This window comes from Geotrypetes seraphini, chromosome 1, assembly GCF_902459505.1.
Source record: "Geotrypetes seraphini chromosome 1, aGeoSer1.1, whole genome shotgun sequence".
Classification (NCBI taxonomy): domain Eukaryota; kingdom Metazoa; phylum Chordata; class Amphibia; order Gymnophiona; family Dermophiidae; genus Geotrypetes; species Geotrypetes seraphini.
Genome location: NC_047084.1, coordinates 288,807,980 through 288,820,708, shown reverse-complemented (window position 1 = coordinate 288,820,708; position 12,729 = coordinate 288,807,980). Strand labels below are relative to the sequence as shown.

Sequence of the window (12,729 nt, the reverse complement as noted above, 5' to 3'; positions counted from 1 at the left end):
ATTTGCATGGGCGGATCAGATCGGGTAGGAGATTGATCAGCCAGAAGGTTAGTGAATCGGGTCGGGGTCAGGGAATGCTCATAAACTGGTCGGGACACGATTGGTAAGCTTAGTGAATCTAGCCCTAACTATCTGTGCCAGAACATGCAGCTGGGGTCATTGTCTTTATCTTAAGCACTGGACCTTAGCACATCTGTTGAACCTCAGGGCTGTGCCAAGGTCTTTTGTTACTCTTAAGCACTGATAATTCAGATGTAATTTAGGCATTCTAAGGCCTGTCTACACTGATATCACCAAGCTCAGATATGATTAATATAATTTCCCATAGGCCTTTGCTGACATTGGTTAGGCCAACCGAAAATGCTGGCAGCTAGCAATGTAAGGCTGGGCTGACACTTCTGCCATGCGTTTACATCTTGGTTTTCTGCCTTTATTGCTCTAGCTTTCATGTGTTGTGTTTCTTGTTTTGGAGTTTTTGTTTCTCTTTCATTTGTTGTGTAGCACTGTGTGAATTTATAATATTATAAAATATAAGTATTAATGAAATAAACATAAGAACATAAGAATTGCAGTTCTGGGACAGACCGAAGGTCCGTCAAGCCCAGTATCCTGTTTCCAATAGGGGCCAACCCAGGTCCCAAGTACCTAGCTAGTTCCCAAGTAGTAATACAGATTTTATGCTGCTTATCCTAGGAATAAGCAATGGATTTCCTCAAGCCATTTCAATAATGGCCTATGGATGTCTCTTTTAGGAAATTAGCCAAACCTTTTTTAAACCCCACTAAGCTAACTGATATCACCACATTCTCTGGCAACGAATTCCAGAGTTTACTTACACGTTGTGTGAAGAAATATTTTCTCTGGTTTGTTTTAAATCTACTGCTTAGTAGCTTCATCGCATGCCCCCTAGTCCTAGTACAAGAAAAAGGTCAGCAAATACTGCATACAATCAAAGAAAATAAATATTACATTTTTCCTTCCAGTCCACTTTCATTGATCAAGCAAAGAAGAGGAAGGAGAGAAATGAAACCCGAGCAGGGGAATGGTGAGTCCCTAATTAAAGAGTTTTAGTAAATTTGTAAGAGATTATGCACTGTGAAATGGAAAGGTGATTTGTACATGTAGTGATCACATGCACACTGAACTGACTGTGGGCAAACCATTATCTTCTGTTGCCTTGGGTACCCACTTAAATTAAAATATTTTGGGCAGGGACTTGATATCTAATCAGCTATCCCCATTGATCGATACTGGGCATATATGTAGCACTCTAAAAATACCAAGTATCATTGTCTTTCTATTTCCTTGCAGACCAGTAAAAATCACAATACCTTTGCAGCATGTTTGCATCCCTGACTGCCTTGCAAGAGAACCAGACAATTGTAATGATTCCACTTTAAGCAGAACTTAACTTGGCCAAAATACATTTTCAACCATGTTACATTTTCTATTTTGGATTTGTATTCCAATGACAGGAAAATTTGGGAGAGAGGTTCTGGATGCACAATCTAGGCTCTTAGATAGAAAGATAAAATCGAGATCCCCCAAAGTGGGATTTTCAGAAATGTTTTCTGTTCCACTTGCAGGACTCAATTTGTAGGCAGGGCTCTGAAGTCTCAATGCGTGGTTGAGACAATGGTGTGGGGATGAGGGATTTAGATTTGTTAGGAACTGGGCACCATTCTGAGAAAGAGGGACTCCACCTTAACCAGGATGGAACCAGACTGCTGGCACCATCATTTAAATAGGAGCTAGACTAGTTATTAAACTAGAACAAGTGGGAAAGCTGAGAGATGCTCAAGAGTGTATGGTTTGGAGCAAGGTATCCTTAAAGGATACTATTACAACTGTGCTTTTAGGGAATCCTAATAGAGAGGTTTCAACAAAGGTGAAAGAAAGACAATAGTGTTTAAGGGGCGAACAGAGTACAGATTACAAATTATCCTTGTAGGTGCAAGGAAAAACCAAAATTTGAAGTGTGTGTAAACAAATGCCAGAGGCCTAAAAATAAGACAGTAGAGTTGGAGTATACAATATAGCACTAAATGAATAGATAGATATAACTGGCATCTCAAAGACCTGGTGAAAGTAGGGTTATCATATGACTCCAGAAAAAAGAAGGGGGTCAGAGAGAGTATGACAGCAGTTTAGAATTTAAGAATGTACTCGGAGCAGTTGCAGAGCTGAATTTTTGCCGCCATGCTATACAGATAAGTAACAATCTTCTTATCTATGTAGAGATTTTAGGTGTAATGGGAAGCAGATGGCAGAGACAGTGAACATGCTATGATAGTCTCATTTGCAACTGGCTCTGTGAAAAATCACTAGAGTTCATGTTGTGAGTCAGCGTTCACTTAATATCACTTTTTGAAGCCAGCTTGATAGTGTAATTTTATTATATATATTATATTTATTATTATCTATTTAAGGTGATCAGTGATAGAGCTGTTAGTTTATCACCATTGGGTAATTTGAATCTCCCTAGTATATAGTCCAGAAAAAGGAGGACAGATTGAGACATCTGGGCTTTCCTTCAACTGAAAGCAATGGAAGTAAAACTTGGATGTCTCAATCCATCCTCTTTTTTCTGGAGCCATATAGTACGCCTAGGTGAAAGGTGGATAATAAATGGGACACTGTTAACAGAATACAAATTATACAGTACAGATAGCAATATGGAGTCCTTATAGAGTGAAATTCTTTGTATGAAGGGAAAGAATATGCTGTTATGGCTATACTATGGTCCACCAGCCGGAATGAATAGACTGATGAAGGAATGTTATCAGAAATTAGGAATGCTGGTAAATTTGGCAACAGTATAATAATGGTTGACTTCAATTACAAACAAACCTAGAGGATGGATAATGTTTTAATATCACTTAAATTCAATAATTTATCCACAAATAATCTGGAGGGCTAGGCAAAAAACTCTGCTAATGCTCTAACTTACACAGCTTTCTTGGAGACACAAAAAAAATGGGAGAAAAAAAGGCCTCAATTAGGCTTCATATGGCCATCCCAAAAAACTCCCGGTTAGAAACATGTTCTTTTAAGGTCTCCAAACTGCTACTTCATAGCATCAGAGTTTAGACTTATCTTCCAAAGCCAGCATCAAAGAATAACTGAAACCAAACACTTAGCTTGCTTTTGAGTCCTGTCTGTCCATCAATTACCTCAGTATTAACTGGATACATGTCACATCACGGACTGCTAGGAAGGTAAAATTCCTAGACATAATAAATGACTGCTTTTTGAAGCAACTGGTCCAGGAACAGACAAAAAGGAGAGCTATTTTAGATGCACAGTCCTTAGTGAAATGCAGGGCATAGTTTGCGAGGTAAAGGTGATGGGTCCTCTGGGAACCAGTAAAATGTAACTTAATAACTGGAGGGAAGTCACTAAGGAAATCTACTATATCTACATTTAATTTTTGAAAGAGCAACTATGATAAAATGAGGGAAATGTTTAAAAATAAGCTAAAAGGAGCAGCCACAAGGTTTAAGACTTTAATTCAGGCACTGGCATTGTTTAAAAATACCATCTTGGAAGCCCAGACCAGTTGTATTCCACATATAAAAAAAGGTGGAAAGAAGAGTAAACGATAGCTAGCATAGTTAACAGGGTGAAGTGAAAGAGTTGAATGATCCCCCCCCCCACACACACAAAAAACAAGAAGAAACACAAGCAATGGTAAATTAGATGCAAAGCACTACTCGGAGCTCACGGGTCTCTCATACGAAGAAAGACTGAACAAATTGCAGCTCTACACTCTCGAAGAACGTAGGGAGAGGGGAGACATGATTGAGACATTTAAGTACATCATGGGACGTGTCGAGGTGGAAGATGATTTTTTTTTCTCAAAGGACCCTCAGCTACAAGAGGGCATCCGCTCAAATTCAGGGGAGGGAAATTTCATGGTGATGCAGGAAGTACTTCTTCACGGAAAGAGTGATAGATCATTGGAACAAGCTTCCAGTGCAGGTGATCGAGGCCAGCAGCGTCCCAGACTTTAAGAATAAATGGGATACCTAGGTGGGATCCCTACAAGGATGAAGATAAGGAATAGGGTCACTAGGATATAGACTTAAGGGGGTGGGTCAGTAGAGTGGGCAGACTTGATGGGCTGTAGCCCTTTTCTGCCGTAATCTTTCTATGTTTCTGTGTTTCTATGTTACTAAAGAAGGCTTAAAGAGAATATGAAGAGAAACTTGCTAATGAATCAAAAACTTATAGTGCAATACAATACAATCTTTTTATATACTGCCAATACTTCTATGAAGTTCACAACGGTTTACATGAGTAATTATGGTGATACAAATTAAAAACAAGTATTACAATATTTAGGAATCACTTCATAACAAATTCTTGAAAAAGATAGGCCTATAGGTCTTTTTTGAAACATTTAAAATTAGTTTGCTGGTTAATATTAGTTGGTAATGTTTTCTACAGTTTTGCTGCTTGATATGCTCATGTGAAGTTAAAAGTTCTATTGTATCTAATATTCCTAATAACTGGATTCCAAAAAGTATCATTATTTCTTAGGTTCAAAGATGGGTTATTAGAAAATTTAACAAAATGTGGCATATAACCAGAAGTTTCTCCAAACCTTATTTTAAATAGAATACAATAGAATTTATAAAGTATTACCCTTCTTTAGGAAGCCAGTGTAATTCGCATAAATAAGGTATAATATTATCGCTTTTTTTCAATCTGACGATTAATCTAATGGCTGTATTTTGAAGCGTTTGTAGTTTGCATGGAATGTTGCTACTCTTCCGGGTTTTGGCCAGATACTAGTGACCTGGATTGGCCACCGTGAGAACAGGCTACTGGGCTTGATTGATTATTGATTTGACCCAGTAAAGCTATTCTTATGTTCTTGTGTTAACTAAGGTCAGTACTGAGCAAACTTGCACGGTCTGTGTCCTATGGCCATTCAGTTGGGGATGGGACGGGGAGGGCTTCGATGTCTGGGATGGTTTAGATGGGATGGAGTGAGTTTTGACTGAAACTCCAGTAGAACCTAAGCACAATACCGGGCAGATCTTTGGGTTTCTGACCCAGAAATATCTAAGAAAAAGGACAATTTAAATTAAATCATTAATTTCAAATTTCAAGTTTATTAAAAAAATTTTTATACCACTTAATCAAATTTCTAGGCGGTGTACAATGTAAAAAATTCCATAAAAACAAATTAAAATTTGAAGTATTAAACAAGACCAGGGTAGGTTAATAAAATACATAACAAAACATATGAACTTACTTCACACAAATGGGAAAAAAGGGCTAGAACTACAATCTTTGAAGAGCACATTGAAAGGGGAAAAAACAATAGGTGAGGGTAAAAAGCTGTAAAGCTTAGTTTTGGTCCTTAAAAGGACAGGTGGAGGGGCATAATCAAAAAAAACCATCTAAGTCCCTTTTTGGCCTAAGTCCTTAAACGTTCAAAGCAGAAGCAGGGAAAGTGTCCATAACCAAACCTTTGATTGTGGCCTTCCTCTGCCTAAACGCCCAATCACCACTACGTCTAAAAGTACACCCACATGACGTCTACACTTTTTAGCCATAACGAAACAAAAAAACGCCTAAACCCCAAACATCCAACAGTAGGGCTTTTAGGCGAATGAGGAGCCAGGCCTTCGCCTAAAAGCTGGATTCTGTAACCGGTGTCTGTCAAAAACAACACCGGTTACAGAATCCCCTCTCACCCACAACGATCCAGGCAGGAGGGTGCCCAAGCCCTCCTGCCATGTCGAACTGCCAACCTCCCCCCCCCCCCGACAACATTGGGGCAAGATGGAGCCCAAGCCCTCTTGCCCCGGTGATCGTGCCCCCCCGACTCAATATGGCCAGGAGGGAGCCCAAGCTCTCCTGGCCCCGGCGACTCCCCCTCCAATACAACGGGCCAGGAGAGAGCCCAGGCTCTCCTGGCCCGCGGTGACCCCCGACTCGAGTGGGCCAGGAGAGAGCCCTGGCTCTCCTGGCCCCGGTGACCTCCAACTCGAGTGGGCCAGGAGAGACCCCAGGCTCTCCTGGCCCTGGCGACCCCCGACTCGAGTGGTCCAGGAGAGAGCCCAAGTTCTCCTGGTCCTGGCGACCCCCCCCCCCCCCCCCCGATGATCAAAAAGCCTGATCGTCCAAGTACCCATAACCAAAGATGGTTTTTAGACGTATCTAAAAACAGCTTAGGCCTTTCCCCTGCCTCTAGATGCACAGAGAGAAAAGAGGTGTGTTTAGAGGAGGGGAAAGGGCGGGCAGTGGGCGGGAGGTAGGCCGACCTACACCTAGGCGTACAACAGGTATAACCAAAACATTTACAGGTTGCCTAGTTGGCACTTAGACCTTTTTGACTTAGACGTAGTCAAACCAGGTCTAAGTGCAGAAAAAGGGGCTGCTGAGCTGATAGTCACTGGCGCCATCAGTTCAGCGGCCCGGCAACCTACCCACCGCAACCATTGCGGCAGGAGAGATACCTCATCTCCCCTACCGCGATGCCATAACTCCTCTACCCGAACTGCCGCGACCTGCGGCAGGAAAGTTGCCCTATCTCTCCTGCCGCAGGTCGCGTCAGTTCCGGTAGAGGAGTGATAGCATCGTGGTAGGGGAGATGAGACATCTCTCCTGCCGCAATCAATCACCCCCCCCCTTGCAATTAACATCGGGCCAGGAGAGAGCCCAAGCTCTCCTGGCCCCGGCGACCCCCGACTTGAATGGGCCAGGAGAGAGCCCATGCTCTCCTGGCCCCGGCGACCCCCGACTCGAGTGGGTCAGGAGAGAGCCCAAGCTCTCCTGGCCCCGGCGACCCCCCGACTGGATTGGGCCAGGAGGGAGGCCAAGCCCCCCTGGCCCCAGAGACCCCCTACCCCTCATTACAATATGGGCAGGAGGGATCCCAGGCCCTCCTGCCCTCGATGCAACCCCCCTCCCCCCAACGACCGCCCCCCCAGAACCCCGATTGCCCCCCCAGCCGACCCCCAGCCTCCTGAGGGCGGGGCCTTAGGCACATGGGCCTAACCTATTCTGATTGGCCCAAGCGCCTTAGGCCCCACATGTGGGCGGGGCTTTGGGACGGCTGGGCCAATCCGGCCCCATTCTGGTGTCGGCTGCCTGCCGGACTGACGGGTTTGGCACCCGTCTGTCCAGCCAACTTTAAAAAAGGGAAGGGGGTGGGGGTGGGGGGGTCATGGAGTTGGCCGGGGGGGTCGCGGGTCGGCTGGGGGGGCGATCGGGGTTCTGGGGGGGCGGTCGTTGGGGGGAGGGGGGTTGCATCGAGGGCAGGAGGGCCTGGGATCCCTCTTGCCCATATTGTAGTGAGGGGTAGGGGGTCTCTGGGGCCAGGGGGGCTTGGCCTCCCTCCTGGCCCAATCCAGTCGGGGGGGTCGCCAGGGCCAGGAGAGCCTGGGCTCTCTCCTGACCCACTCGAGTCGGGGGTCGCCGGGGCCAGGAGAGCATGGGCTCTCTCCTGGCCCATTCAAGTCGGGGGTCGCCGGGGCCAGGAGAGCTTGGGCTCTCTCCTGGCCCGATGTTAATTGCAAGGGGGGGTGATTGATTGCGGCAGGAGAGATGTCTCATCTCCCCTACCACGATGCCATCACTCCTCTACCGGAACTGTCGCGACCCACGGCAGGAGAGATAGGGCAACTTTCCTGCCGCAGGTTGCGGCAGTTCGGGTAAAGGAGTTATGGCATCGCGGTAGGGGAGATGAGGTATCTCTCCTGCCGCGATGGTTGCGGTGGGTAGGTTGCCGGGCCGCTGAACTGATGGAGCCAGTGACTATCAGCTCAGCAGCCCCTTTTTCTGCACTTAGACCTGGTTTGACTACGTCTAAGTCAAAAAGGTCTAAGTGCCAACTAGGCAACCTGTAAATGTTTTGGTTATACCTGTTGTACACCTAGGTGTAGGTCGGCCTACCTCCCGCCCACTGCCCGCCCTTTCCCCTCCTCTAAACACACCTCTTTTCTCTCTGTGCATCTAGAGGCAGGGGAAAGGCCTAAGCTGTTTTTAGATACGTCTAAAAACCATCTTTGGTTATGGGTACTTGGACGATCAGGCTTTTTGATCATCCAAGTAGCTATTTAGGATACTTTTTAGATGTTTTTTTTTTTTATTTATTAACCCCTTATTGTCCAAAAGCATCCTGGAACAAGAATATTTTTAATTTTGATTTAAATTGATTTAATACGGATTCGATGTGTAAATGATTAGGCAGCGAATTCCAAAGAGAAGGTGCAATGACAGCAAAATTGTTAGATCTCAATGTGTTGATTGATTTTAGTGATGGTACAACAAGGAGATTCTGTGACATTGAATGAAGCAATTTAGAAGGACTGTAAAGAATTAAGAGTTTATCAATGAACTGTGGTTGATTGTTTGAACGTGTTGTAAAAGTTAAAAGTAGGATTTTGTAACTAATTCTATGTTCAACGGGTAGCCAGGAGAGGTGAAACATGATCATATTTCTTAGCTCTATAGAACGTGTATGGTTGGGCAGACTGGATGGGCCAATTGGGTCTTTTTCTGCTCTCATTTACTATGTTATGGTACTATATATTTTATTACAGTAATAACATTTTTAGGTATATCAGTAGGTATATCAGTAGCAGAAAGCCTGTGAGGGAATCTGCGGGACTGTTAGATCATCAAGGAGTAAAAAGGGTTTAGCAGAGAGACTGAATTAATTATTTGTTATGGTATTTACTGAAGTGAATACCTGTACCAGAAAGGTGGTGAAAGAAATCTTAGTGAAAATGGAAAGTGTTTTGAGCCAAATTGACAACTTAAAAAAGTAGTAAATCACCTGGACTGCAGGGTACTGAAAGAGCTCAAACATGAAATTGCAATTCTGCTTTTAATAAGCTGTCATTAAAATCATCCATAGTAGCTGAACATTGGAGGCTAGCAATATAAATCTGATTTTTAAAAGGGGTGCCAGGGGTAATCAAGGAAACAACCTTATCAAGGAAATTACCTTATCCATGCAATATCAATTATCAGAATGCTGGAACCAACTACCACTTACACTGCGATCTTGTGACCACTATTTTAGATTCAGAAAATTTTTTAAAGCATTTCTGTACCAAAACAGGGAGCCAACCCTGAAGTAACTGAAATGTTAATTGCAAAAGCCCAATTCTAAAATGTCTAATGCAACTCCTGGGACATAAAAATGAGTTAACGATGACCTATTTGTACTTTTAATTATGTATTTGAAGCTATGACCTAACTGTATTAATCGTTGTACTAATCTACCTGTACTTGCAACTCTATTGATGTTCGTGCCAAACTGTCCATTGCAACTTCCTGGGTAACAGACCCAAACTCTTGTAATGTAATCTGACCTTGAACTGAATAGGTAAAGGCGGAATAGAAAACCTGATTAACATGACACAACACAACACCAGTGCCAGGCAAAATAATGAAAACTATTATAAAGAATAAAATAACTGAACACATGGGTCAGTCAACGTGGATTTGAAAAGGAAGTCTTGCCTTACCAATTTGCTTCATTTTTTGAAGACATCAATAAGAAAATTAAAAAGCCATGGGGTAGCGCGCAGTATTCTGTTGTGGATTAGTTGCTGGTTAATGGGTAGAAAACAGAGACTATGGTTAAATGGCCACTTTTTCAGTGATGTACCAAGGGGGAGGAGGCGGGGGGAGGCCCGCCCCGGGTGCAGCCCATAAGAGAGTACTCTGAGCAAGGGCTGGCATTATGATCCGACCTAGGGAACTTCTTACGATAGCAACAGCATTCAGAATTCACTGCTCTGCTGGTGTCATGCCTTCCTCTCTACTGCTAGGTACCGCTGCTAGGACCTTTGCGGACCTTTGCGGAAACAGGAAGTAGGTGGGACCCAGCAGAGAGGAAGGCCCAATGCCAGCAAGGGCAGGAAGTTCTGAAAGTTGTGCTGCTGACTGGGGGTGACAAAGTGAGGTAGGGAGGGGAAGGAGAGAGAAATGTTGCACCCAATTGGGGAGAGGGAGGGGGAAGAAAGACCAGGGAAAGGAGAGGAAAGAGAAATGCCAGACCACGGGGAAGGAAATGAGGGAGGAAAAGGAGATGCCAGAGAATGGAGGGAGAGGGAGAGGTAGATATGGAAGGGAAGCAGAGGAAGAGATGCCAGGGCATGGGGTGAGAGAAAGGAAGGAGACTAAGATGCTAGACCATCGGGAAGGAACAGAGGGAAGGAAAGGAGATGCCAGAACATGGAAGGAGAGGGAGAGATGGATGAACAAAAGAGGAGAGAGATCCAAGGGCATAGGGGAAGGGAAGCAGATACCAGACCATGGGGTGAGTTGGGGTGGGAAGAAGGAAAGGAAAGGAGAAGAGAGAGATGCCAGAGCATGTGGGAGGGAGTGGAGACAGAAAGAGAAAAATTGAAGGAACAGAGAAATAGGGCGGATGCTGGATGGAATAGAGCGTGAAGAAAAGATGAGGAAAGCAGAAACCAGAAATGACAAAAGGTAGAAAAAATATTTTTTTTGTTGCTTTAGAATAAAGTAGTATTGTAACTGTATTGATAAACATTTATAAACAGAAAATGGAAATAAGGTAATTTTTTTATTTGACTAATTATAATACATTTTTTTCTAACTATTGGAGACCAAAATCCACTTCCTCAGGCAATGGCATACCAAGTGTGTCTATGTGTACGGGGGGTGGGGGGCAGCCTGCCCCAGGTGCAGCTTCTAAGGGGTGCTCCTCTGATCCCTTTTTATATGGAGGGGTTAAAAAATGATTGGCCCCGGGTGTCACAAACCCTAGATACACCACTGGAGTGAATGATGGAGTGCACCAGGGATCTGTACTGGGACTGGTGCTATAAATGATCTGGAAATAGGAATGATGAGGGAGGTGATTAAATTTGCAGTTAAAATGAAAAATGTCAGGAAGACCTTAGGAAATTGGATAACTGGGCATCTAAATAGCAAAACAATGGAAACTATTTTAAAAATAAAATTATGGTACACATAGACAATCATGGTTTAATGGGATAGAGTCAGCATGGGTTCAGCCAAGGGGAAGTCTTACCTCATCAGTTTCTTCATTTCTTTGAAGGTGTGAATAAATTTGTGGATAAAGGTGAGCTGGTTGACGTAGTATATCTAGATTTTCAGAAAGCTTTTGATAAAGTTCCTCACAAGACACACCTGAAAAAATTAGAGTCATGGAATAGGAGACAATGTTCTGTTGTGGATTAGGAATTAGTAATTGGACAGAAAACAGAAGGTAGAGTTAAATAACCATTTTTCTCCATGGAGGAGGATAAATACTATATATTCCCAAATATAAACCACAATTTTTGGGTCTCGGTTTATATTCGAGTCTTTCCCCTCTACTGCTGCCAGGCCAGCCCTCCCCAACTGGCAGATTTTTGTTACTGCGGTCACATGTGCCTGTTCCTTCACCCATGCTCCCACTGGACCGGCAGCTAGTGATCCCTCCCTCCCAAGTAAGAGTAACCCCCTTCCCCCTACTGTGATTTCCTGGGGGGGTCTTGCAATGCGTTGGGGCAGAAGAAATTTCCACTCATTCCTCAGCATTCTTTTTCCATAGTAAAAATGGCCAAAGAGACTTCCAGAAGCATCCCCCTTATGCTTACATGCTAAGTGCTTATACATTACTGTATAGAATAGTGCACAGTGCAGTTAAATGCTCCTGCCTTTGTGGCAGGTGCGCTTTTTGCCATATAGCGCTCCTGCACAGAGAACCCCTAGACCAGAGGTGCCCAAAAGATCAACTGCGATCAACCAGTAGATCACAAAGGCAACGTGAGTCGATTGAGGAGCCCATCCCGGGCTCCACGATAGACTTGTGTTGCCTTTGTGTTCTGTTCTCCATGCTTCCCCGATGCCAGGCCACGTGTGGGAAGCGCCGGGCCCACAGCCTTCCCCCCCAATGTCAATTCACTGCCTGGCTGGCCCAGAACTTCCTCTCCGACAGGGGGGGGGAAAGAAGGCTTGTTGGCCTGGCGTCGGGGAAGCAGGAAGAAATCAGCAATGGTGGCTTGGGGGACAGGGAGAGAGAAAAACAGACAGAAAGAAAGGGGGCAGGGAGAGAAAGAAAGACAGACAGACAGACAGAAAGAAAGGGGGGCAGGGAGAGAGAGAGAAAGAAAGAAACGGGGCAGGGAGAGACAAAAATGAAAGAGAGGGAGGGGGAAATTTTGGGTTGGATAGTATTGCCTTATACTGAAGAGTACCAATATCACTGTTTATGTTTTGGGGTGGGGATTTGGCTATCTGGTATACTGTTTTGTGCTGTATTTGCCATTGTGAAAATTCAATAAAACTTGTTAAAATAAAAAAAGAAAGAAAGAAAGGGGAGGGAGAAGGGAGAGAGAAAGAAAGGGGGCAGGGAGAGAGAGAGAGAAAGACAGACAGACAGAAAGAAAGAAAGGGGAGGGGTCAGGGAGAGAAGAAGAAAAAGTTAGACTCATGGAGGGACAGAGAGAGATGTTGGTTGGGGAATGGAATGAGGTCTGGAGGAGAGGCAGAAATAAATAAATATTGGATTTACGGTCAGAAGAAGGAAGTGCAATCAGAGGCTCATGAAATCACCAGACAGCAAAGGTAAGAAAAATGATTTTATTTTAAATTTAGTGATCAAAATGTGTCCGAATTTATATCTGCTGTCTATATTTTGCACTATGGCCCCCTTTTACTAAACCGTGATAGCAGTTTTTAGCGCAGGGAGCCTAAGAGTGTCGAGAGCATTGTGAGGCATTC

General features: G+C 44.2%; 1 protein-coding gene across 1 annotated transcript in view; it reads left to right on the top strand.

Moving 5' to 3' along the window:
- The window catches only part of LOC117367354 (shootin-1-like), a 77,454-nt gene that overhangs the window by 52,913 nt on the left and 11,812 nt on the right, over positions 1–12,729 (top strand). Inside the window, exon 12 of the mRNA XM_033959795.1 lies at positions 984–1,045. Coding sequence (XP_033815686.1) covers positions 984–1,045 — 62 coding nt within the window. The remainder of the gene's footprint in view (positions 1–983; positions 1,046–12,729) is intronic.